The 26,891-nt window shown below is 38.1% G+C and overlaps 1 protein-coding gene across 2 annotated transcripts; it reads left to right on the forward strand.

Annotated features, from left to right (window-relative positions):
- The first annotated feature begins 5,674 nt into the window (after window positions 1-5,674).
- Window positions 5,675-14,463, forward strand: RGS1 (regulator of G-protein signaling 1). 2 transcript variants are annotated; one of them, XM_014943452.1, is made up of 6 exons: window positions 5,675-5,822; window positions 5,998-6,081; window positions 6,730-6,791; window positions 7,357-7,520; window positions 8,041-8,162; window positions 13,765-14,463. In XM_014943452.1, exons 1-6 carry the CDS (start codon window positions 5,719-5,721, stop codon window positions 13,826-13,828), a joined length of 600 nt encoding a protein of 199 aa, XP_014798938.1. In that variant the 5' UTR covers window positions 5,675-5,718; the 3' UTR covers window positions 13,829-14,463. The 2 variants fall into 2 exon arrangements, with proteins under 2 accessions (XP_014798938.1, XP_014798937.1); XM_014943451.1 differs by lacking the exons at window positions 5,675-5,822; window positions 5,998-6,081; window positions 6,730-6,791; window positions 7,357-7,520; window positions 8,041-8,162 and adding exons at window positions 10,988-11,217; window positions 11,600-11,683; window positions 12,332-12,393; window positions 12,959-13,122 and having other exon boundaries at window positions 13,643-14,463.
- Window positions 14,464-26,891: the final 12,428 nt, after the last annotated feature.

Genomic DNA, 26,891 nt, shown 5'->3' on the forward strand with positions numbered 1-26,891 from the left:
GGGGCAATTTTGGACCCAACTGGCAGTTTGCTGGAGTGTTTCTGTGAAGCCATTTTATACTGAGGAAGTGAAAGAGGTAAAACAGAATTCAGGAAATCTCTGATCACTTGTCCTCCAAAGTCTCTGGTTCTGTCCACGCATGAGCTGAAACACTGACCTACGTATGTCCTTTACTCATTTTATATTGCCCACAGAGCAAATGCAACAAGACTTTTTCAAGTGGAAGATCATTACCCAAAGCTTAACTTGTGGCATTGCTTGCTCAAACGTTGGCACTAGAGTTCAGATATTTTTCAAATGTTAAAGTCCTCTTGTATTTTGGAGAAGTCTGATGCCATTCAGCCATGGCTTTGCCTCAATGGTTGCAAAAATAAAACTACCATTGCATTAATTAGGAATAAAAGCTAACATTAGGAACACCTGAAAGTTCAAACAAAATTAATATCTCTTAAAAAAAACCCCAAATCTCAATCAAGTCAGTCCAACGCCAAAAAATGAGACCACTAAAAACAGTAGCAAGATTTTAATCTCAGTGCCTTTAGGATTTCATTCCAGAAAATGCTTGTAGCAGACATTAGATCTAAAGAAAATTCTTAACAGATACCATCAATACATTACAGATTGACTTAATGATATTAGAGAAAATTGTAATGTTCCAAATTATTATCCCTGACGCTCAAAAACACCCTCCCTTTTTTGTAAAATTAACAGTTTCCTCTCATATATAAATTAGTTTCTATTTCCTTTAAGTGCCTCTTTCGCTTAAGCAATGGATTATCAGTAGTTTACATCTTTAGGTCATGTAAAAGAGCATTTCAAAGAAATCACTTGCTTTCATACTTAAGTTAAAGCTCAGCTACATGACCGGCAAATGGATATTCTGCAATGGGGCAGCATTACTTGACTAGGCACTTGAGTTCAGCCCTCCAGCCCAGCACACATTTGGCCAGCTAACTCCAGAGAAGCATACCATGAACAGCAAGATTACAGTAAAGCTATAAATTGGCCATACATGAAAGCTAACAGCTTGCCTAAGCCAGAATGCCTCAGAAACAAAACTGGGTTGAAATGAAGAATGAATGAGGGCAAAGCCAGTCAAGGGCAACCAAAGTGAAACATAAAAGCAGAAGTCAGAAGGAGAACCTTGAAATCATTTACACCAGCAAGTGACACTTGGAGAGTTCGTGGGACTTTTTATCCTCTTTGCTTTAACTGAACTTGTCAAGTGCTGTAATCTTGGAAATACTCTCAAGTTTTCTCTCTTAAACTCTACCAAGTGGTGGCTGGAAAGAATGGGAGATAATGCATGGAAACAGGTTGAGTATTAGCAAATATTTCCAAGTTTCTTCTCTGCACATTGAGAAGCTAAATGAATTACTCATCACTAACCCACCAGAGATCTGGAAAGAGTAAAAAAAACAGCTGGTGATAGTCGGCCGGGCTACTGTTGCTGCGAAAAATAATCCTGTGTCCTTTTATTGGACAGAGTCAAATGAGACAATGCCAATTTTAGGAAAAAGCAGGTTCTGTATCAAGTTATTCTAATAAGCTCTAAAAGTGTAAGACTCAAAAAATACTTTTTGCAATTTCTTGTAATGATAATAATAGAAGAAAAAGAGACTAATTATTAAAAAAGAAAGTATTTCAATCAGCAAGTAGCCATCACACTCTGCATGAAATAGAGCAAACCATTATATAGGTAGATCAAGATGGTAAGAGATGAGAGAGACAGGTCTGTTACCAGCCATCTCATGAGACTGAAAAAGACCCAGCAGATTAGGAGGACAGAAGTTATGTGGAAAGCTTTCCTCTGGGTCAGGACATAACTATTCCTCGTATTATGTTAAATTCTACCAGAGCCTGGACTACACTTCTGTCTACAGGAAACAAAGATAGTGAACCTGAATATGACTGAACAGATACGATTTTGAAGTATTATATCTTTAAAGATATGTTGAGAGTAAGTAGCACTTTTGACTCTACAAATGTCAAGTCAGGGTATTCAGAACTATACCATCATGCAAGCTGGAGGGGATCAACATCTAGTCCATCTGTGTGATCTAGTCCAATTCCTGCTTAAAGCAAGATCCTCTACAATAACCTCATTCATAGTTAGGAAATATTTTTAATTTAGGAAATTCCATGCAGGTGTTTTCCTGGTTTCCTGTGGTCTACAGAAGCAGAATGTAACTCAAGTAACAAAAAAAAAATTCTTCTCAGCCTTACTAATCTTATAGTTTCTCTTTTTCCTCTCACTTTAATTGTACACATACTTATGCCTTGTAGACACTTTTCCCATTCTTGAAATCTGGTAAACTAGCATCGGACTCAACAAAATCTTAAAGATGAGTAGGCTTGCATAGAAAGTGTGAATCAGAGTCAGTGAAATATTACATCAGGAGAAAAAGAGGATGCCTCAAAGATCAGTTACTCAGAGGAAGAAAGCAGTTGTCCACAGTGGGAAAAAAATGAAAGGTGAATAATAATTGAGCTCCTATGTTGAGATACCTGCTACTGGATGCAGTAGACCTTAGTTTTGCAGAGTTTAAGCAAGCCTTACTGCAGAATATGAGGATATTGTTGCTTTACATTGTCTTTACACCTCATATGACCCTAATCTAGAAGTTTAGGTGCCATACTTCTTCCTAGATACACGTTGTTCATCCCTTCTCCAAATCAGATACTCATAACTCCCAGTCTTCTTTCTACTTTTGCCAAACTTAATTGAATCTTTACATCAGTTAACAAATAGACCTGGCTTAGCGTGAACCAGAGAGGCAGCATTGATTTTCTTTGCAGAGGGATAAAGAGCAGCAGTAGTAGTCCAGAGACCTAGGCTTACTGATTTGGAAGACTTGAGAGGACTCTCAGATGACAGCTTCAAGGGTCAGGACATAATATTAGTATATTAAGTGCATTATAAATTCAGAATATGAGAACAGCAGAACATCAGAACATCAGCTAATGCCAGGTGGTCTGCTTGGAAACTGCAACTTTTTCCTCCTTTACAGTACAGCACTCCACCTGTTCCTCCTTCCCTTTGGGCTGCCTTCAAGTCCAGTAGCACCAGGATCCTAAAAGTAAAGGCTAATACCTCCCCCAGTACCCAGGAGTGCAATATCTTCCAAGGGGCTATATACAAACTTTCCACAAACAAGCATTTTCCTTGAATGTACTTCACCTCCCACCTATTCCAAAATTCCCCCAACCTGTAACAAGTGCAGCCAGAAAAAAAAAAATCTGCATTTTTTTCTGTTGATGTGTGTTAACATCAAAATTCTTGAGTGCATTCAGTGCAACATTATCAAGAAAAGCATCATCATCGTCTACTGGTCTCACAACAAGAACATCAGGAGTAGAATAGACTGTACAGAGATGAAATTGGTAAAGACCTCAGACTCACAGAAGTTTGTCAGATGTAAGCCAAGGTAATTCACACACTGTGACAGAAACAAGCTTGTGGCCTCTGCAGAGGCCTCATTTCAAAACCCTTTAGGATAGCAAGGCCAAAGCCCACATTGCAATTAATCTATTTCACCCTGCACTGTTGTCTAATATTAATGTAACTGATCTCTTCTACCAAATAAAGTACCTGGAAAACAATTCAAATATTGTGTGACAGCAGCATTACCTGGATGTAAGTGACAAGAATATTATTATTGTTTATTTACTCAGGAGAATATTTATTGCAAGAAGGTGAAATACAAAGTCCATGCAGTAGCACCTGGTAATCCCTTTCATGTGGTAAGTCTTAAGCAATACCTGTAATGTGCATCGATACGCACATTACATAATGATAGTAGGCACAAACAAGCAAAGCATCTTGTCCTTCAGGAGAGAAACTCTATCTAGTCCCTCTTAGACTCACAGAACTTAACTGATGGATGACGTATACTTGCTTATAATACTAATAATGAACTTATAATAAGTTGAAGACATTTCCACCTTTTAGTCTGAGGCTTCAAAATGGTACAGAGAGATGTGGTAAAAAAATAGGGATTTTCCCTTGAGGCAACTTGTGTCTATTACCCTATTATTGCACCCTTCTGAGAAGAGTTTGGATGCAGTATCTCTATAATCCTCACAATAATTCACTGAGGACAGCTAGCAACTGAAGAAATGCAATGAGACACAGATGGGGCAGAATGTCAAAAACTGGCAAGCTAGGTATGAAAACAAATATGGTACTGATAACATCTCTTCCTGTCTGGCCGTGTTCAGGAGGTTATGAACAGTTAATAAATACCTCTGCTTTACAAAGGTCATTGTTTACCTGATAGCATGAAGAGAAACATTTCCTGCAGTACAGCCTATGCAGACACATTTATGTCACTGCTAATATTCAGAGGATCAGTAGCCTCCTGTGGTTGAAACCACCCTGATGCAAACTGTCTGTCCTTGCATGCACATCTGTCTGCAGGCAGCTTTCAGTCTCCCTGAGCCCTTTTTTATCACAGTTCACTATGAAACTGTAGGTATGTGAGCAAGTTCGCAGTTACCATAATCATATGCAGCCCTGTATAAATAGCTCATGAATGATTTGTAAGTAATCAAAGTTGTATGCGTTATTCAACAAAATAAAATCTTTTAAACTTCCCAGAAAAACAAAAAACAACAAACAAGCAAAAATTGGCATGCTCAGGAACTTAAGCTTAAGTTCTTAAACCTCTAAATCATCAACCCAGACAGATTATTAAATAGAGGGTAACAACTTGGCATGCTCAGGAACCAGATTAAGTTCTTAAACCTCTAAATCATCAACCCAGACAGATTATTAAATAGAGGGTAACAATTATTCTTCATCTTGCTTTGTATCTATAGTTTGTTCTTGCAGTGAACTCAAGTGTACACGAAGAATGCAAACCTCCCCCAAACACATTGTAGTGTTCACATTGTCTTTACAAACAACAATTTTTAAATTTTAAATTAAATCAATCTTTACACATGCCAATCACTTAAAATTGTAGATGCATTCCTGAAATATGGCAGTGTGCTTTCAAATAATCTGACTTAGAAAAATTGAACCAAATTAAATAAGTTTTTGCTAGTTCAAAACCCTTTACTATCAAAACCACTTCTAAAGGTTTTCACAGCGCAGGTGTCTAAAAAAATCAGATTTCTCTATCTAACATAGTAGTCTAGTTTGAAGAGCAACTGTTGACTTGCAAATAGCTTGTTGCACATGGAACTTCAATACTGGCATATCTCGAATTACTTTTTTCTAATATTCCACTGAACCCATCAAATCAATTGTAAAGTATGAAATTTCAGAACAGAGGCATGTTAGCAGGTGAATTTTGTCAAGATAAAACTACAGTATTTGCAGCTCAATTGATAAAACCAAGAAGTACTTCTGATTTGAAAGCACCAATCAGAAAGGGACGAGAATTCAAAGTTCTAGAGAGGATATTTTTTTTTTTTGGTAACACAGACATACACAGACACACAAAACAAACCCAAAGTAACACAGTCTCATCCGGTTTAACCTCAACCACGAGACACCGCTGTCTGTTTTCTTTTGAGAAAGACTCACGTCACTGTGCACTGAAAAAAAGGGAACTTCCACAGTTTGTGGTGAGGATACATGATAAACAGATCTGTTCACACCGACTAGCAGGGCTGCCTGCGTCAATAAAAGGCGGTAGCAGAGTCAGTGAACTGACATTTGGTGCTTGGAGGATTATTGTTGCAAGTCGCTTCACATTAAAGTTAAGTAAAATGCCAGGATTCTTTTTTCACCACAACAACATGACTGAATTAAATGGAAAAGAAGATTGCAAGCTTGCAGAAGGCAAAATCCATAAGAAGAAGCAAAAGGCTTTGTAAGTATATACATCTTAGTATAAACTCTAATTTATTAGAAATGCAAATAACACTAGAATCTTGGAGATTACGAATTAGCACCGTGTTTCAGGCTAAACGACTGCAAAGGCTGCTCAAAGCCCAGGACTACAGCAATTTTAATGGATTACAAAAATGTCTGTTCATTGGTTTCAGTGGTGCAGATCTCAAAAATTATTTGAAGTCCATGGTACCACATATTGAATCTGGGATCAAGACTTCTAACTCCAGAAATGTCATGTAAGTACTGAAATACACTAAGATATAACAAAATATAACTATAGCTAGATTACTATATAGTAAACTATTTTATTAATTTCTAAACTACTTCTAGAAAAACAAACATTCTACTAATGCCTAGAATTTCCAAAATACAAAAGAAGTGAACATTAGCAAGTAGAAACTATTGATGGAATTAAGGATTTTTTTTTAGTGATGTATTTGTATCAAACAATGAGGGAGAAGGCACATCAGTAAATCTGTTTTCTTCAGAGGAACGTTGTATCCATTCTGTAAAGATTTACAAGAAACGATGCTTCACATTTAAGTGAAGAGCAAGGATATTACCATTCTTTTTTCAGGAATATGGAAACCAAAGTACAGATACAAAATTATTTGGTCATAGTTACAGTAAAAGCTCATCTTTCTGGGAACAGAATTCAGGATAACACCATCGTTTTTGTTTTTCCATCTCTCTGATTATTTTTTTCAATGTGGGCTTGACTCCAGGGTCTCAGATTATGAGAAAGTAGTAAATTTAATAAATACCTGGTACATATTCCTAGAATAGAAAAATAAATGATAAAATTTGAAAATGTCTTTTTTAAACTTGTAAACAATCCGACATGGTTTCTTGCCTAAAATATTTTCTTTTTCTTGTCATCTTAGGCTTTCTGCAGAGGAAGTAATACAGTGGTCCCAGTCTTTGGAAAAGCTCTTGGCCAGCCAAAGTAAGTCTACTACTTCAGTATGACCTTATTTTGAAAACAAAATTTTATCTAATCTCACCAAATAGGCAAAGCTGTAGCATTCTGCAAACACTGTCAGAGAATGGCCAGTTGCATTTCAGTTATTTACAGCTCCAGTGTAACAGATACTGTTACAGCTTCTCTTCCAAGTTTGGGGTCTTTTTCCTTCCATTTCATACTCCCACTACAGCAAATAAACTTCAAATGGCTCAATCCACTGCTTTTTGACTAGTCTTCTGTCCTTGCATAACACATCAGTTTAATTTGGAATTTTCTCTCCACTTGTACCCTCAGACAATCCATTTAGGGAGGACTAGAATCCATTGATGTATTTTAGTACCTGTGTTCTAGACCTAAAATACACTGAACCTAATTAGGAAGACTCCCATCACCCTTAATATTAGAGTATCTGTAGTATCTTGAAGAATAGAAGAACAGTGAATTTGGCAAAATTTTATAACAGATTTCAATACAACTCCTGATATTTATTTTATCCTCCTTGGTCACAAATATGTATTTAATGATGATGTATTTGTGTTGGCTTTAGGTGGACAAGGTGTCTTTCGGGAATTCCTGAAGTCAGAGTTCAGCGAGGAAAATATCGAGTTCTGGTTGGCTTGTGAGGATTACAAGAAAACCAAGTCTGATCACTTACATGGCAAAGCAGAAAGGATTTATGAGGAGTTTGTTCAGTCAGATGCTGTTAAACAGGTATGTGCAAAGTTAATCTGTGAACAAGGATTCTAGATATCAGAAGATAGAAGTGTAGCTTCACTGAAATGCTCACACATTCATTCAGTTACATACGACAAAGACAGAGGCATGTTTTTATGGTGTACTTGCATCATTACTGTCTTTGGCTGTGAGATTATCAGATCTCACCAGCAGAGTCACACGATGTATATGTTGATCGTATTTCAAACTGGAGACTCGCATTCTACACAAGCTTTCTGCTATTATTTTAACTGGAGGTTTAATTGGAGGTTGTTCCTCTCTTACACCATTGATCAGTTGTGTTACTTCTGACTCCATAAGAAACTGAATTTCTATAGTAAGTAGTTATTTTTGTGCATAACTGGAACATAAGCTTTAAACTGCATTTTGCAGTTCTGATGTTGAACTATCACACTGAGTTCTAAGGCTGCAAATTTGCTTATTAGACAAAACAAAGTGGCAGATATATAGAAAATACATTTTTAGATGTTGATGGCATTTGGTTTTCACTTTCCAGATCAATATTGACTATCAGATGAGGGAAGCAACAGCCAAAAAGGCGCAAGACCCAACTCACACGAGTTTTGATGAAGCCCAGAGAACTGTGTACATCCTCATGGAAAGGGATTCATATCCCAGATTTTTGAAATCCAAAGCTCTTCTTTCTACTTTTGCCAAACTTAATTGAATCTTTACATCAGTTAACAAATAGACCTGGCTTAGCGTGAACCAGAGAGGCAGCATTGATTTTCTTTGCAGAGGGATAAAGAGCAGCAGTAGTAGTCCAGAGACCTAGGCTTACTGATTTGGAAGACTTGAGAGGACTCTCAGATGACAGCTTCAAGGGTCAGGACATAATATTAGTATATTAAGTGCATTATAAATTCAGAATATGAGAACAGCAGAACATCAGAACATCAGCTAATGCCAGGTGGTCTGCTTGGAAACTGCAACTTTTTCCTCCTTTACAGTACAGCACTCCGCCTGTTCCTCCTTCCCTTTGGGCTGCCTTCAAGTCCAGTAGCACCAGGATCCTAAAAGTAAAGGCTAATACCTCCCCCAGTACCCAGGAGTGCAATATCTTCCAAGGGGCTATATACAAACTTTCCACAAACAAGCATTTTCCTTGAATGTACTTCACCTCCCACCTATTCCAAAATTCCCCCAACCTGTAACAAGTGCAGCCAGAAAAAAAAAAATCTGCATTTTTTTCTGTTGATGTGTGTTAACATCAAAATTCTTGAGTGCATTCAGTGCAACATTATCAAGAAAAGCATCATCATCGTCTACTGGTCTCACAACAAGAACATCAGGAGTAGAATAGACTGTACAGAGATGAAATTGGTAAAGACCTCAGACTCACAGAAGTTTGTCAGATGTAAGCCAAGGTAATTCACACACTGTGACAGAAACAAGCTTGTGGCCTCTGCAGAGGCCTCATTTCAAAACCCTTTAGGATAGCAAGGCCAAAGCCCACATTGCAATTAATCTATTTCACCCTGCACTGTTGTCTAATATTAATGTAACTGATCTCTTCTACCAAATAAAGTACCTGGAAAACAATTCAAATATTGTGTGACAGCAGCATTACCTGGATGTAAGTGACAAGAATATTATTATTGTTTATTTACTCAGGAGAATATTTATTGCAAGAAGGTGAAATACAAAGTCCATGCAGTAGCACCTGGTAATCCCTTTCATGTGGTAAGTCTTAAGCAATACCTGTAATGTGCATCGATACGCACATTACATAATGATAGTAGGCACAAACAAGCAAAGCATCTTGTCCTTCAGGAGAGAAACTCTATCTAGTCCCTCTTAGACTCACAGAACTTAACTGATGGATGACGTATACTTGCTTATAATACTAATAATGAACTTATAATAAGTTGAAGACATTTCCACCTTTTAGTCTGAGGCTTCAAAATGGTACAGAGAGATGTGGTAAAAAAATAGGGATTTTCCCTTGAGGCAACTTGTGTCTATTACCCTATTATTGCACCCTTCTGAGAAGAGTTTGGATGCAGTATCTCTATAATCCTCACAATAATTCACTGAGGACAGCTAGCAACTGAAGAAATGCAATGAGACACAGATGGGGCAGAATGTCAAAAACTGGCAAGCTAGGTATGAAAACAAATATGGTACTGATAACATCTCTTCCTGTCTGGCCGTGTTCAGGAGGTTATGAACAGTTAATAAATACCTCTGCTTTACAAAGGTCATTGTTTACCTGATAGCATGAAGAGAAACATTTCCTGCAGTACAGCCTATGCAGACACATTTATGTCACTGCTAATATTCAGAGGATCAGTAGCCTCCTGTGGTTGAAACCACCCTGATGCAAACTGTCTGTCCTTGCATGCACATCTGTCTGCAGGCAGCTTTCAGTCTCCCTGAGCCCTTTTTTACCTACAGTTTCATAGTGAACTGTGATATGTGAGCAAGTTCACAGTTACCATAATCATATGCAGCCCTGTATAAATAGCTCATGAATGATTTGTAAGTAATCAAAGTTGTATGCGTTATTCAACAAAATAAAATCTTTTAAACTTCCCAGAAAAACAAAAAACAACAAACAAGCAAAACTTGGCATGCTCAGGAACCAGATTAAGTTCTTAAACCTCTAAATCATCAACCCAGACAGATAAATAGAGGGTAACAATTATTCTTCATCTTGCTTTGTATCTATAGTTTGTTCTTGCAGTGAACTCAAGTGTACACGAAGAATGCAAACCTCCCCCAAACACATTGTAGTGTTCACATTGTCTTTACAAACAACAATTTTTAAATTTTAAATTAAATCAATCTTTACACATGCCAATCACTTAAAATTGTAGATGCATTCCTGAAATATGGCAGTGTGCTTTCAAATAATCTGACTTAGAAAAATTGAACCAAATTAAATAAGTTTTTGCTAGTTCAAAACCCTTTACTATCAAAACCACTTCTAAAGGTTTTCACAGCGCAGGTGTCTAAAAAAATCAGATTTCTCTATCTAACATAGTAGTCTAGTTTGAAGAGCAACTGTTGACTTGCAAATAGCTTGTTGCACATGGAACTTCAATACTGGCATATCTCGAATTACTTTTTTCTAATATTCCACTGAACCCATCAAATCAATTGTGAAGTATGAAATTTCAGAACAGAGGCATGTTAGCAGATGAATTTTGTCAAGATAAAACTACAGTATTTGCAGCTCAATTGATAAAACCAAGAAGTACTTCTGATTTGAAAGCACCAATCAGAAAGGGACGAGAATTCAAAGTTCTAGAGAGGATATTTTTTTTTTTGGTAACACAGACATACACAGACACACAAAACAAACCCAAAGTAACACAGTCTCATCCGGTTTAACCTCAACCACGAGACACCGCTGTCTGTTTTCTTTTGAGAAAGACTCACGTCACTGTGCACTGAAAAAAAGGGAACTTCCACAGTTTGTGGTGAGGATACATGATAAACAGATCTGTTCACACCGACTAGCAGGGCTGCCTGCGTCAATAAAAGGCGGTAGCAGAGTCAGTGAACTGACATTTGGTGCTTGGAGGATTATTGTTGCAAGTCGCTTCACATTAAAGTTAAGTAAAATGCCAGGATTCTTTTTTCACCACAACAACATGACTGAATTAAATGGAAAAGAAGATTGCAAGCTTGCAGAAGGCAAAATCCATAAGAAGAAGCAAAAGGCTTTGTAAGTATATACATCTTAGTATAAACTCTAATTTATTAGAAATGCAAATAACACTAGAATCTTGGAGATTACGAATTAGCACCGTGTTTCAGGCTAAATGACTGCAAAGGCTGCTCAAAGCCCAGGACTACAGCACCATTTAAAGTGGCTTGAACTGATGCATACAAATGAATTGGTTCCCTTCAGTATTCGGGAGTAGATTTTGGACACACTGGGAGCCTCTTAGTCTTTTCAAAAAAATTACTTGGATACGTAACTTCCCGGACTTCAGCCATAGGATGGAGCTGTCTGTCTCTGTTCAAAAGTTTTAAGAAGTTTAAGTAGAATTGAAATGCAACTGCAATTTTAATGGATTACAAAAATGTCTGTTCATTGGTTTCAGTGGTGCAGATCTCAAAAATTATTTGAAGTCCATGGTACCACATATTGAATCTGGGATCAAGACTTCTAACTCCAGAAATGTCATGTAAGTACTGAGATACAGTAAGATATAACAAAATATAACTATAGCTAGATTACTATATAGTAAACTATTTTATTAATTTCTAAACTACTTCTAGAAAAACAAACATTCTACTAATGCCTAGAATTTCCAAAATACAAAAGAAGTGAACATTAGCAAGTAGAAACTATTGATGGAATTAAGGATTTTTTTTTAGTGATGTATTTGTATCAAACAATGAGGGAGAAGGCACATCAGTAAATCTGTTTTCTTCAGAGGAACGTTGTATCCATTCTGTAAAGATTTACAAGAAACGATGCTTCACATTTAAGTGAAGAGCAAGGATATTACCATTCTTTTTTCAGGAATATGGAAACCAAAGTACAGATACAAAATTATTTGGTCATAGTTACAGTAAAAGCTCATCTTTCTGGGAACAGAATTCAGTATAACACCATCATTTTTGTTTTTCCATCTCTCTGATTATTTTTTTCAAAGTGGGCTTGCCTCCAGGGTCTCAGATTATGAGAAAGTAGTAAATTTAATAAATACCTGGTACATATTCCTAGAATAGAAAAATAAATGATAAAATTTGAAAATGTCTTTTTTAAACTTGTAAACAATCCGACATGGTTTCTTGCCTAAAATATTTTCTTTTTCTTGTCATCTTAGGCTTTCTGCAGAGGAAGTAATACAGTGGTCCCAGTCTTTGGAAAAGCTCTTGGCCAGCCAAAGTAAGTCTACTACTTCAGTATGACCTTGTTTTGAAAACAAAATTTTATCTAATCTCACCAAATAGGCAAAGCTGTAGCATTCTGCAAACACTGTCAGAGAATGGCCAGTTGCATTTCAGTTATTTACAGCTCCAGTGTAACAGATACTGTTACAGCTTCTCTTCCAAGTTTGGGGTCTTTTTCCTTCCATTTCATACTCCCACTACAGCAAATAAACTTCAAATGGCTCAATCCACTGCTTTTTGACTAGTCTTCTGTCCTTGCATAACACATCAGTTTAATTTGGAATTTTCTCTCCACTTGTACCCTCAGACAATCCATTTAGGGAGGACTAGAATCCATTGATGTATTTTAGTACCTGTGTTCTAGACCTAAAATACACTGAACCTAATTAGGAAGACTCCCATCACCCTTAATATTAGAGTATCTGTAGTATCTTGAAGAATAGAAGAACAGTGAATTTGGCAAAATTTTATAACAGATTTCAATACAACTCCTGATATTTATTTTATCCTCCTTGGTCACAAATATGTATTTAATGATGATGTATTTGTGTTGGCTTTAGGTGGACAAGGTGTCTTTCGGGAATTCCTGAAGTCAGAGTTCAGCGAGGAAAATATCGAGTTCTGGTTGGCTTGTGAGGATTACAAGAAAACCAAGTCTGATCACTTACATGGCAAAGCAGAAAGGATTTATGAGGAGTTTGTTCAGTCAGATGCTGTTAAACAGGTATGTACAAAGTTAATCTGTGAACAAGGATTCTAGAAATCAGAAGATAGAAGTGTAGCTTCACTGAAATGCTCACACATTCATTCAGTTACATACGACAAAGACAGAGGCATGTTTTTATGGTGTACTTGCATCATTACTGTCTTTGGCTGTGAGATTATCAGATCTCACCAGCAGAGTCACACGATGTATATGTTGATCGTATTTCAAACTGGAGACTCGCATTCTACACAAGCTTTCTGCTATTATTTTAACTGGAGGTTTAATTGGAGGTTGTTCCTCTCTTACACCATTGATCAGTTGTGTTACTTCTGACTCCATAAGAAACTGAATTTCTATAGTAAGTAGCTATTTTTGTGCATAACTGGAACATAAGCTTTAAACTGCATTTTGCAGTTCTGATGTTGAACTATCACACTGAGTTCTAAGGCTGCAAATTTGCTTATTAGACAAAACAAAGTGGCAGATATATAGAAAATACATTTTTAGATGTTGATGGCATTTGGTTTTCACTTTCCAGATCAATATTGACTATCAGATGAGGGAAGCAACAGCCAAAAAGGCGCAAGACCCAACTCACACGAGTTTTGATGAAGCCCAGAGAACTGTGTACATCCTCATGGAAAGGGATTCATATCCCAGATTTTTGAAATCCAAAGCATACCTGAACCTTTTGAACCAGCTGCAAACCAACACTTCAAAATGAAGCGTTTGAGGCAGTGAAGAGACAAATATCCTGTGGAGAGATCCTTCAGGGTGGTTGGACCTCAGCAAGAAGAACCCCTGCTTTGGAAGGAGGGCTATGAGGGAGATGCAAGCAGCTCCACAGCCAAGAGAACACAGGATAAAAGCCGGCAAGACTGTTACAAGGGTGAGAGAAGCAGGGGGAGAAAAATCTTCTCCTCCCATACGCCATGGAGTCAAGACAGGGTATGGATACTATTTATTGTTTGAACTACACTGTGAACATTGAACCAAGTCTTAGATCCCAAAGAACTGCTGATTATTAGGAAGTGCAAGACTGGCAAGCTGAATGCTGGAAAAAGATTATCAAGTTCAGAAGAAAAATAAGGATGACTGACTTTTTTTGCATAACAAGAGAATGCCCAGAAAAGACTGATTAATGCCTTTTTTAATCTGTGAAGTGTTAATAAGTGTGACTGCAGCTCCGTGATGCTATTATGCTATGTAAATATATTATAAGTTGACATATTTTAAATTATATAAGAATTGTATAAGCTGTATTTTTACTAAGTTTGTATTCAACAGTCAGGTATGTAGCATCTTTTCTGTTTAATTTATTGCAAAATAAAAAAGCAACTCTTCAAATCTACTTAAAAATAAAGTTTTATGGTCATTTTACATCTTAAGTGATCTTTCCACCATGATTAGTGAAGTACTGAAACATATGGTTCTCTCCTGTCTCACTTTGCCACTACTTCCCATCTCCTTACCCAGATATTAATTTTCCCCACACCACCTTTTCTCTTTTTTTAATCATTTTACACAACCATAATCTTAGTTTTCTGGAGTAGGTGATCCTGACCTACATAGGCCCATTCTCACGACCCCCAAGAAGGAAAAAAACCAAATACAAACGAACAACACACAACCACAAATGAAAAAGAGAAACAGGTCTAAATTTTCTTCCTATTTTTGAAACTACCTCAGCTACCAGAACTGGAGTCAAATCTGAAATATAGGAAACATTTTTAATCACTAATCTCACAGTTCAATCCAGTTTAATACTGAGGATGTGTTGAGCACAGCAGATCAACCATGCTTGCTTACGTCGGGAGGCAGTAACTGGACAGACTCACTAAGCAGTCACATTGGTACTACTCAACCAAATCTCAGTGAGATCTAATTTACAATACCAATACTAGCATCAAAGGTCATTTAATTCCACTGCAAGTGTTGTATTAAATTTACTCTAAAATTTGCAATGTTATGAGTAGCCTATAGCAAAGCAGGCAATGATGAGAAGGAAATTAAATAAGAAAAGTTGCAATTATGCTTGAACTATGTAGCTACAAACATGAGCATGACCAAATCTGAAGTATTTAAGACATTGATACTAGATTTCAACATAAAAATAAATCAAAAGTGTGCCCTGGTCTTGATGACTTACCATCATGAGACACAGTTATCACATGGGTGACAATACAAGATTTTCTCTCACCCTTGCAGATTTTCCATTTTCCAAAACAATATGATCTTAGTCAGGCACACTCCATTATTCCGTACCAAAAGGAGAAGCCGTAAACCTACAGACGTCATCTCACGGGGACAGCAGAACGTGTTCATACTGCCACCCTTTGGGGACATTTTGTCCTCCCTTGGGGGTTCCAATCTCCAGCATTAGAAGCAAAACTCTGATGGAAGGAACACAGATAGCTAAGTAGCAGCTGCTGCCAACTTTCACCATCACATACTGGTGTAGCTGGAAGCGACTGCAAATCACATCTTCCTCTTTCAATGCCAAATGCAAAACAAAAGAATCTGGTCTCACGGTATTACTTTCCTTTTGTTAAATATGTATACCCGACGGAGCCTCTGATTGCAAAACTCCTTAATGCTCTTGAAACAAAGTAAACCAGTCCCCAGTTGTGTCTCTTACATAAATTAGTTTTCCAGGATCAGTAGGAATAAATCTAATTCCTGTGAAGTAGAAATAACACCTATGCCTGCCACACAAGAGGCATTCTCATGTTTGTTCTGACACAGTTAACATGGAAACATCATTATTTCCACAGCTTCAATTTCATAGAAGACAAAAGAGAGCTATCAGCTACCTTTTAACAGACATTGCCTTCAAGTAGCATTATTCTTTTGACTATAAATCCCTTAAATTAGCATGGGCTTGGTCTTCATTTACTCCCCTGCAGTTTCACAATTTTGCCATGATTTAGCCAGACACCTGTATGAAATTTCTGACTCAAATCGTATTTCATAATATGGCTAGAGTTTGTGGGGTTTTTTTTAATAGCTTATTGGTGCCAGAGAAGTCTGTTCATCAGAAGCAATTTCATCTGCCATTGGGGAGACATGCTGGGTGGTGTGAGATGTAGATAAGTGTTTCCAACTCAACATAGGTCTCAGAGGCAGATGTAATGGAAAAGAGAAGGCAGACTCTGGAGTTGTGCCATGAGTTTGGGTGCTGCAGCAGTCACTGCTCACTTCAAGAGATGGCCAACATCACCATCTGTGCCTGCTGCCCCGTGACTTTGCATCAGGTAGAGTAAACCATTTCACTACAGGCTGAGTGCAACCACCCCAGCTGCTCCAGTATTCACAGACACTGCCCATCACCCTGCATCCTGGCATCCTCTAAAGAGTCACCAGGTCTGCCCTAACAGGAAAGCATGAGAAAGTGACAAGACAACATGCTGGTTAGAGCCCTCTAAAAATAAGCTAAACCTGCCCATAGAAGAGACTAACACAGCTCTCAGGGAGCACACCAACCACTTGTAGTACACAGAAATAGTATAGACCAGAATATTTGAGGCAGGAAGATGAAGAGACTTTTCACTCTTCTCCACAAGCCTCTCTCCCTGGTTCATGATTTGGTACAGTGTGAGAACGGAAAGTTGGGGTTTTTTTCAAAAAGAAACTATTCTGCTCCTTACAACCCAACCTTGGTATATTTCTGTCTTTCACCTCATTTGCAGTAGGAACCTGAAAGGTCAATTGCCCAGGTTGTTAATTCCAGAGATATTCCAGCCCACTCCAGCATCCCTGGCAACATGACCACATTTCACCAAGCAATAAACAGTGTAGAGAAATTCAGAGCTGCCTCTGAGATGCTGTCGTAAGCCTAGGATTATATATCTGTTGCTATAGCAGGGCTATACAAAGCTGGTGGTTTAAACAAGATCCAAGTGATCTGGAAGTATTTTATGGCAATTTATAGTGCCATCCATACTAATCTACTTCTTAAAAGGAAGAAGCTATCAGTAATAGATCAATGATACAACTAAAACAATTTTTACAGTATTTTAAGACACTTAATATTTACATGCTTTAAAAGAGTCCAGCAATAGGTATTTTTATTATTTCTTCAAAATCTATCTTTCAAAATGCACAATATTTACATGCTTTAAAAGAGTCCAGCGATAGGTATTTTTACTATTTCTTCAAAATCTATCTTTCAAAATGCAATACACAATGTTTATTTTGCAGTGAATTCTTTTTTTTGAAATATTGCCAAAATGGAGGGGTTTTGGACTCAGAAAAACAGGAGAACATACAGATCAAAGGGTTTAAGAAGTTGCTATTTTCTGTGACCCTTGGTTCATTACAAGGTTCAGACACCATATCAAGTTAATTTGTGATTTTCCACTCACCTCCTCCTCCCCCCCAACCCATGCACACAAATAGCCTCAGTAGAGCAGACTGGTTTCACAGCTGTGGGTTGTGCCCTGTCCAGCATGGCACACTCTTCTGAAACAGGACATGTTCCACGTCAGTATGGAAAGCATGCCTCTTTGGAAACTTCCTGCACTCAAAAGAGAAACTTGTGAACACAGGCTATTTACTATATTGTAAATAAATTAGTGGGCAATTGGGGAAAGATGTCCTTTTTCAACATAAACTGGATTGAGTTAATTATCAGTTAATTGCTAAAACTTTCCAGAACGATCAGGCTCTGACTGTGATCCAACACATTGAAATACTTAATATGTATGTCAAACAGCTTATTTTACATTTTTTAAAGTAGATTTAGCTTTAGCTTTTTTTTGGAAAAAAAAACCATAGAATCATAGAATAGCGTGGGTTGGAAGGGACCTTTACAGGTCCTCTAGTCTTCAACTAGCTCAGGTTGCTCAGAGTAAGTAGATTTAGCTTTAGCTTTTTTTGGAAAAAAAACATAGAATCATAGAATAGCGTGGGTTGGAAGGGACCTTTACAGGTCCTCTAGTCTTCAACTAGCTCAGGTTGCTCAGAGTCCTGTCCAATATGAATGTTTCCAGGGATGGGGCACCTACTAACTGGGCAACCTGTTCCAGTGTTTCACCACCCACACAGTAGAAAATTTCCTCCTCAGATCTAGTCTCAATCTACCTGCTTTTAGTTTAAAACCATTTCCCCTTGTCCTATCACTACAGGCCCTACTAAAACATCTGTCCCCATCTTTCTCAGCTTCCCCACTACTTATAAACCCCCTTTATGTACTGGAAGGCTGCAATAAGGTCTGTCCAGAGCCATCTCTTCTCCAGCCTGAACCACCCCAACTCTCTGAGCTTGTCTTCACAGGAGAGGTGGCTTCAGCCCTCTCATGATTTTTATGGCCCCCTCTAGACCTGCTCCAGCAGGTCCATGTCTTTACCGGAGAAAGCTGGACACAGTACTCCAGGTGAGGTCTCACCAGAATGGAGCAGAGGGGTAGAGTCACCTCCCTTAATCTGATAGCCATACTTCTTTTAATGCAGCCCGGCATACGGTTGGCCTTCTGGGCTGCAAGCACACATTGCCAGCTCACATCCAGCTTTTCAGCCACCAGTAGCCCCAGTTCCTTCTCCTCAGGGCTGCTCTCAATCCCTTCATCCCCCAGCTTGTATCGATACCCCAACCCGGGGGCAGGACCCTGCACTTGGCCCTGCTGAACCTCAAGAAGTTCACACAGGTCCACTCCTTGAGCTTGTCCAGGTCCCTCTGGATGGCTTCCAGTCCCTCAGCTGAATCAACTGCACCACTCAGTTTGATATTTTCTGCAAATTTGCTGAGGATGCACTTGATGCCACTGTCTGTGTCATTATGAATATATTAAATAGTACTGGTGCCAACACGGATCCCTGAGGGACACCACTCCTCACTGATGTCTGTCTGGACATTGAACCATTGACCACTACTCTGGATGTGACCATCCAGCAACCAATTCCTTATCCACCAAAGAGTCCACCCATCAAATCCATATCTCTCTAATTTAGAGTGAAGGATCTTGTGGTGGACCATGTCAAAGGCCTCACAAAAGTCCAGATAGACGACATCCGTGGCTCTTCCTTTGTCCACTGATATAGTCATAGATCATAGAATACCACTAGGCTGATCAGGCAGGACTTGCCCTGGGTGAAAATACACCATGAAAGAATGAAGTTTGCTGTTCCATTCACAATTTCTAAGAAAATTAGTTAAGTAAGATTGGTCATCAGCTACAGATCAGTATAGGCAAACAGGATGCAGTACATGGAGAAACTTTACGATTTGACAGTAGTAACACAGAATTTTCTTTACGTTTTCTACCCTACCCCTGAAGGAGACGTTTTCATTGTTCATCAGTGTTTCAGTATAAAAATCATTGTACCATCTTCAGGTATGCTTTTGGAAATAATTAAATTCTCCCTGTGGCAGAGAGAAATTTTTCTTTATAGGAGGATTCAAGAGTCCAGCAGACCTTGAACGGGAATTTAGAAGACTAATTTTAACCTCCCCAATTTGAAAGCCTTCTCTAAATGTATTCCCTGAAAAGATATTTTTAATATTATCTGAAATAGAACTAAAAATATGGTATAACATAGTATCATTCTCTCCCATATACTGAAAAAGTCATATATGAAATTCTGTTAGTAGAGACATTCTATCATTATGCACAGTGAAGCAGGAAGGAAATTAAAGCTGAAATGTTGATTAATTCATCACCTTAGACCCTCAAATGCCACCCATCCCTGCCCACACTCTGAAGGAACAGGCTTTCCAGATGTCATCTCCTCTAGGGTTGTGAAATGAGCTTGAAAAGCAAAACCAGATGACAATAGGTGGAAAAATTAGATGTTATCATCTTCCATTCAGAGACATGGGTTGACTGTATCAGAGAATGTAATATCTATAAATGAAGGTTTTTAAATTCAGTCTTTAGTATTAAATACAGGAAGAAAACAAGTTCTTGCTTACTATTCATTGGATGATTTATACTTGTCGTTAATGCTCGGAAACAGAGTCAGAGAGGAGTTAAGGTTATCCCCTGGCTTTGGATATGTATAGTGAAAAAAAGGAGTTTTATATCAAGCGAGAACTGATGTGCTTATTTTGGAAATAAACTCATTTCCCCTCATTTCTCAAAATATTACAGAAAGTACTCTCTTGAAAGACCCCAAAGACGATCAACATTTAAATTCTACTGAGTACATCAGTTTCTTCGAACAGCCTAGGCACCACACAACCTTAAAACACTGATTTAAACTAGTTCAGTGACAGGTTTCACATGGTCCCTTTCACTTAATAAAATTAAATATAGCTTGAGTAAAAAATGAAATGCAGAAATGTAAACCTTTCAGGATCACTCTAGGCTTGTGTGCAGGGAGAAACAGAGCAGATTAGCAATGCTTCTCTTCAAAGTTTATTATACAGCCCAAGTACTAAAGTGACAGTACAACTGCCTACAAATGACATCACTTGAGTCACAAGGAGTTTCATTGTTTTTTTTTTCAAGTTACTGTAGTCAGAGAGCTTCTGCTATTACAGGATAGCCTTTAAAAATAAAACAAAATAAATGCTCTTTGCATAACAGTAATAACTTAGTAACCCATGAATTTCACACCACTTATAGAAAAAGTCTATACTATATTTACTGTAGCAAATGGTTTGTCAACCATGAAGGTCAAGAAGCCAGCTTTAGAGATGGAAAAGAGACTTGCCATTGGATAGAATTTGACCAGACGTGAGTCTGAGCAAGACAACATACTTGTTCATGCCAGTCTGAGGAAACAGTGAACACACTCAGGATGTTCAAACAAAGCCCAAAGTCCAGGCAGTAACTGTTCATGTGCTGGAACAAACATTTGGAGGATAAGGAGCCCTGGACTAACACAATCAAACATTCTGACCAGCTTGGACTAAACTGTAATCAGTAACTTCACACTAAACAAACTGGCATCCTCAAAATGAGTACACTGACAGGCAGTGTAAGTAAATAGCCTTGTTTACTGCTGCACTTTGGTACAAGCATGTATGCTTGTCTGACAGAAAGCTAAGGACACACAGTGCTTTGTACCCAAACCACAGTACCCACCTCTCTGAAGCCTGTTTGAATGGGAGGCTTGAAAGTTCATGTAAAAACTAGTCCAAGGTTACAGTCACATGATTTCCTTTTCTATTTTGATGGTTGCAGAATATCAGGCTCACCCAATGACATCACCGCTTTTAGGAAGAAAAAGGGAAGAGAAAGGTCATAGCGTACAACCGAAGTAAGGTTTTCAGAAGTGCTATCTAGACTTTAGTCTCTTTTCTCTCAGCAGATGATTAATGATAGAGTTTGCAGAAACAAGTCGCAACATAATATTTGTCCAACCTTATCAATAAAACCTGAAGCCATGAATATAGAAACTATTCAAAGTCTTGCAATCAGTGACTACTGATTTCATGCCAACTTCTACCCAGAAACAGAAGCCACTTCATCATCTGTATAGCTGCAGACAGTTTTTTGGTTGTTGTGGCCTACAATAAAGAGCTGAACCCATGAATACTGTTCCCTGTTGCCCTGTAATCAGATCCTTGCTGCACACTGAACCTAACTTTTCTTGAGGCTATTTTCAATTATATAGCAAGCAAGCTCCCAAACAGAACCTTATCAATGCCACCAAGTAAGATGCAACCAGAGAAATGGGACTGTCCTCTGGAAACCCCAATGGCTGTACTAAGTGAAAAGCAAGAAAGTTGATCCGTTATTTCTCTACTACGCCCACTCAGACAGCAAAATGCGGATGAGAAGCACCTAGGTCAGAATATACACTTTGTGTTCTCCTTAGGGTTAACAAAGGCCTTTTAATATTTTACTGCTTTTCCTGTGAGTGGCCCTAAATCTTTAGGCATATTCTCAGTGCTCCTATTTACATGCTCTTGTAAGACATGGCATCAAGAATGCGAGTACCAGGCAAGCCACAGCAAGCAGTGTTCTTACATTCATGAATGCCAGTGTGTGGGTGTACTGTGGGAGAAAGGGTCGCTGTGAGCAAAGGAGTATGTGGGTAGATGGAAAAAAAATGGGTACAACACAGAGAATGAGACAGACAGTACTTCCACGTTCATTAGTGTGAAACAGATGTAGGTGGGTGAGATGTTTATTGAACAGAAGAGCATTAAAATAGAAACACAAAAAGGAAAGAATGAATATAAGGGCAAGAGAAAAAGAGAAGGCATGAGAGTTGACAAAGAGGCTACTAGGTAAGTGAACACAGGCAAGCAGAAAAGGAAATACAAGCAAGAACTCATCTGGGAGCTGATAAGAAAACACTGTTGCAATCAAGATGATCAACATGTATTGTCTAAACTAGCTTGCAATTGGCAGTTAATCCTTAGATAAAGAACAGGCCAGAAAAACTGTCAAATTCAGCATCTCTGTTATGATATAGCTATTTTCTCCACTTTGATACTTCAGTTTTTCAACTTTCTTTATCATTTTCTTTCAGAAAAGCATGTCCAGCCCAACTGCTGAATGAACCAAGCAATAATTGATTCCTACTAGCACATGCCATCATGACACTACAGTTGCTCTGCACCCATACACGGAGGAAGATAAGGAATTCAAAGGAACAAGGCCATATTAGTGGCCATGTTAACAAACCTATTCAACATATGCCTCTTATCTGTTTAATCTCAGTGTCTCGCTTACTTGGGCAGGGGGACTCTTTCAGGCTAGAGGACACCATTAATTACAGTACAACTTCAGAGAGTTTCCCCAGAGCCTGCACCCACATCCACCCTCATAAGACCACAGTTTGAACTGACATACATAGAAGTTATACCTTCTTCTTCAGGGTGATACCAGATGACACCTAGTGGAGTATCTATGTAATAAAATGAAGGGTATCATTTAGGTTCAATCCCATAATTTCTCAGTGAAGCAGCATACTTGGTTAATGACTAAATCTTTCACTCCTATGTGCTTTAAATATTCTGGAAAGGGAAGTAGTGTTCTGGGTACCAAGCTAAGAAAGGATGGTAGTGGAAAGCAGCTGACTCAGAAAAACAAGTTGTAAAATGGTATTTGCAACAAGTTTAATGAACTGGCAACATGCTTGAATAGAAGCAGTCCTTGTTGTGAGGAAGAAGATGAGTCCTCATAGTGGCTGGGAGGCATAGTGATGGCAGGCAGGAACCTATCCATAGCCTTTCAGGGTCCCTCAGTCATTGAGGGCTTCCCAGACAGCCAGATTCTCTGGTTTTCAGTTCCTCTGCACTGATTCAAGTACAGATTTACCAGCAAGCCAACCACCCAATGCTAAGACACTCCGATAATCCTAAATACCTGCAGATACCCACTAAATTCCAAGTAGTGCTTTAGAGCATGGTCAAGGATATAAGAGAATTGCAGACATGAAATAAATAACAAATCCTGCACCTAAATGTCTTCCCACTGTGCAAGTCAAGAGGAGAAGTATTTTTTTCAGCTTAATAATAAAAACAAGCTTATGGAAAAAACTCAAAACAAGTTTAGTTCAATTTTAGCAATATTACAGTATTTTTTAATATCTGTAATACTTAAGTGAAATTATTTTAACACAGTCACAGGTTACTGATGCTCAATTACTGCACAATTTAAATTAACAAAGAGATGATATCTCATATACAGTGTCCTGACAGTGAACATTGGTTGATGAGAAAACAAAAGCCCTAAATAGTTCATTATCATTCATTTAAAATACTAAAATTTTCAGTGAACTACCCTTTAATGAAAATAAAATTTAATGCAGAAAGAGGATATACTTAGGATTTGCAAAAGAACTTGCATTTGTACAATATGTATACGCATACGGTTTTACAAAATATATGTAAATTAAATTGTTACATACCGATTCACATCACTAATGGAGACTATGAACCTAATTGCTATTTTCATTATGTAACTTCTCTAGAGTCACATTTATTCATATAATGCTTTTATTTTTTAATTTAAGTGGTTCTGCAAGTTAGATTCTTTATAGCCACTGTTATCTTGTCAAGTGCAGGCCAAAGTTACCTCCTTCAGATGCTTTTAGTATATAAATGCCTGTATGTGCAGGCATTAGAAGTATTATTTTTAAGGAGGCATGTGAGAAAGTTGGATCATTTCAGTATTGTGATTATTTGAATAATCAACTGAAGTTACATTACATATATATTTGGGCCAGCCAAATCCTATTATAGAAATGGAAGAAAATACTCCAAAACCCTGTGTGACAGTATGAAGAATGCCAAAAAAAAATTAAAGAAATACTAATCCATAGAAAACAGATGACATTGTGATATTTGTCCCTCCCTTTCCATAAACACAGGCCAAGTCCCATAGCGAGTTCTTTACAGGCAGGCTCTTATGCTGCCCTGCTCAGACACCAGGTTCTGCTGTAGGTGTGCACACCATACACATTTTCTCCCTAAGAGAATCACACATGTTGGAAAACAGATGCACATCCTTCTACATTAAGCCTATGTACCAGTAGGGTGAGCTGCAATAACGTGAATGAGTGTACTATATTACTGTAGGCTCAAACTTCATTTCAGTTCAAATACTACACAGTTCACGCTTCGTCAAGGAGGCATTGTAAGAGAAAAAGAAAGATGAGTCAAAACAGAGAGATAAGATTGAAAGAGGCACTGCACACAGCTAGGCTGTCAGATGGAGCAGGGAGAGGAACAACCTTTCCCTCCTGACACAGTCAGTCTGTGCCTTGTAGACACTGGCAAATCCCCAGAGATCACAACTCGCAACTACCCCCAGAAAGGACAGAAAGCCCTCTAGAAAGCTTACACACAGACATCCTCCCCGTGACTTACAACAACTAGTTGAGCTACTGCTTCCTCCCAGAGCCCCAGCATCACTGCAAACAAGTCTACCACCAGCATGAACAGAGCAACTCCAGTGCTACCGCACTGCACAGCTGCATTCAAACACTTAGCTAGAGAAGAATAAGTGAAATGCAGCTAACTTGAGTCTCAATTTAAAAATGAGTCCATAACCCAGGCAATGGCTATGAGAAAAATGACAGAGGACCTCATAAAAGTTTAAAGAAAGTTCTGCTCTAACATCACTCGGGTGGTTTGCAAGATGACCAGTTAGAAGCACAGAAAAGCCTCACACTAATGGGTCAGAGCAGAAAAGATAAGCTTTCCCACAGCAATCCAGAGTACTTGCTTTATAATGCTACCTGTAAGAGGGCAAAACTCGGGTTTAGCGCAAGGGTACTTTTGCCTTTCATATCATGTCAACATGGACTTTAAGTTTCATAAAAAGAACTTTGATAAAGGGATGGAAAATATTAGTCACAAAACTTGGACAATACATGCAAGACTTCAGTGGAGTAAAACAGAGCTTTATTTCATTTCAGCTGATCAGTAGAGATGTCAAGATAATTTCAGAGCTATCAGGGGTACATCAGAGTCCAACTGAGCTTTTCCTGATAGAAACCACAGCCACTGTTTTTCTATGGTAAGTATAAGAAAGGAGTCAGGCACTAACATCAGCAGCATAGACACAGCCAAAGGGTAGTAAGATCTTCTATACTAAAAAGAAAATGAAGCAATAAAACAGGTCAAGGAATTCGGAATATTATCCCTACAAATGCAACTACTAAATGAAACCTTTTAACCAAGGGAAACGATCCAAGAAGAGTTTCTGTAAGTATGAGGTTTTCTATTTCAAAATATTAACAGAAAAGTATAGCATAGGAAGGGAAACACCTTTTTTCCTCTTGGCATGTTAAAGTTCTCAGAACAGTAAAGACATTCATTCAAGAAATGTTTCTGATGTATGAACAACTTTATCCTTATTTATATATGAATATTTTGTGTAATATTCTTAGTACAAACTAAGCTGACTGGTACTACAGAAGGCAATTAATTTGAGCTTTTATATAGTGGTTTCTCTCTGAAGGCGCTGCTGAAACCTATGTTATATCCTAAATACGGTGACATTAGGTAGTTTACAGATTCACAGGCGCAGCATAGGGGTGCTGAAAAATCAAAATGTATGTTGTAATTTGAAAACAGAGATCTTGTTCTGTGATCTGCCAAAGCATTTTTCCTAATATTTTTCCAATAAAAAAATCTAATACCAGTTAAACAGTCATTTCCAGACCTGTACTGCCTATTTCTTTTACAGATGTGTGTAACTTCAGGACTTAGATTCACTTATCATCAGACAGGCAATTCCTTCTCTGAAAGCGTTGTAACCCTGTCACTTTATTTTTGACTACAAGACCTACAGAAATTGCAGATCCTACCCGTTAAAGAACTTGTGGCCTTATTGCAATAAAACCTTATAATGAGCAAACAAAAAGGATACTACATCTTATTTATTTGTATCAGGTGAAAACAACTCCCATGATCCAAATCTAATTAGCTGAACACTGCAAAGCTGTATTAAGTAGTTAAGATGTAGATAGGCTAGAATTAACGACAGAAGATAGGGGCACTAATGTAGGCAAGGTGACAGGCTGCACTAATGAAGATTAGTGAGTTCAAAACTGACACAATTTTCTCAAGGGCATGTTGTAGCTTTGTGTACTATTGCCATCTTATTTTAGGAATAAGACTGTTGCCAGCAGAAACAAGCAACATTAGACTAATGAAGCTTAGCCTGTGCTTCAGTGGAAAGAAGACATTCCGAAGAAGCACTGAAAAAAAGATAAGATCAGCATGCTCTGTTCCTCAGTCTATTAGGAAATGTTTCTAATACAAAAAAGAGGAGAGAACCATGAAGCCCTGGAGGTATGCTTGGCAAATGTGTGTGCTCAGTGAGCCCTGGGGAACAATATTTGCTTAAGGTCTCTAACTCAGTTTAAAATGGTTCCTCAGAA

The sequence above is a fragment of the Calidris pugnax genome, unplaced genomic scaffold (genome assembly GCF_001431845.1).
Source record: "Calidris pugnax isolate Ruff unplaced genomic scaffold, ASM143184v1 scaffold63, whole genome shotgun sequence".
NCBI lineage: Eukaryota > Metazoa > Chordata > Aves > Charadriiformes > Scolopacidae > Calidris > Calidris pugnax.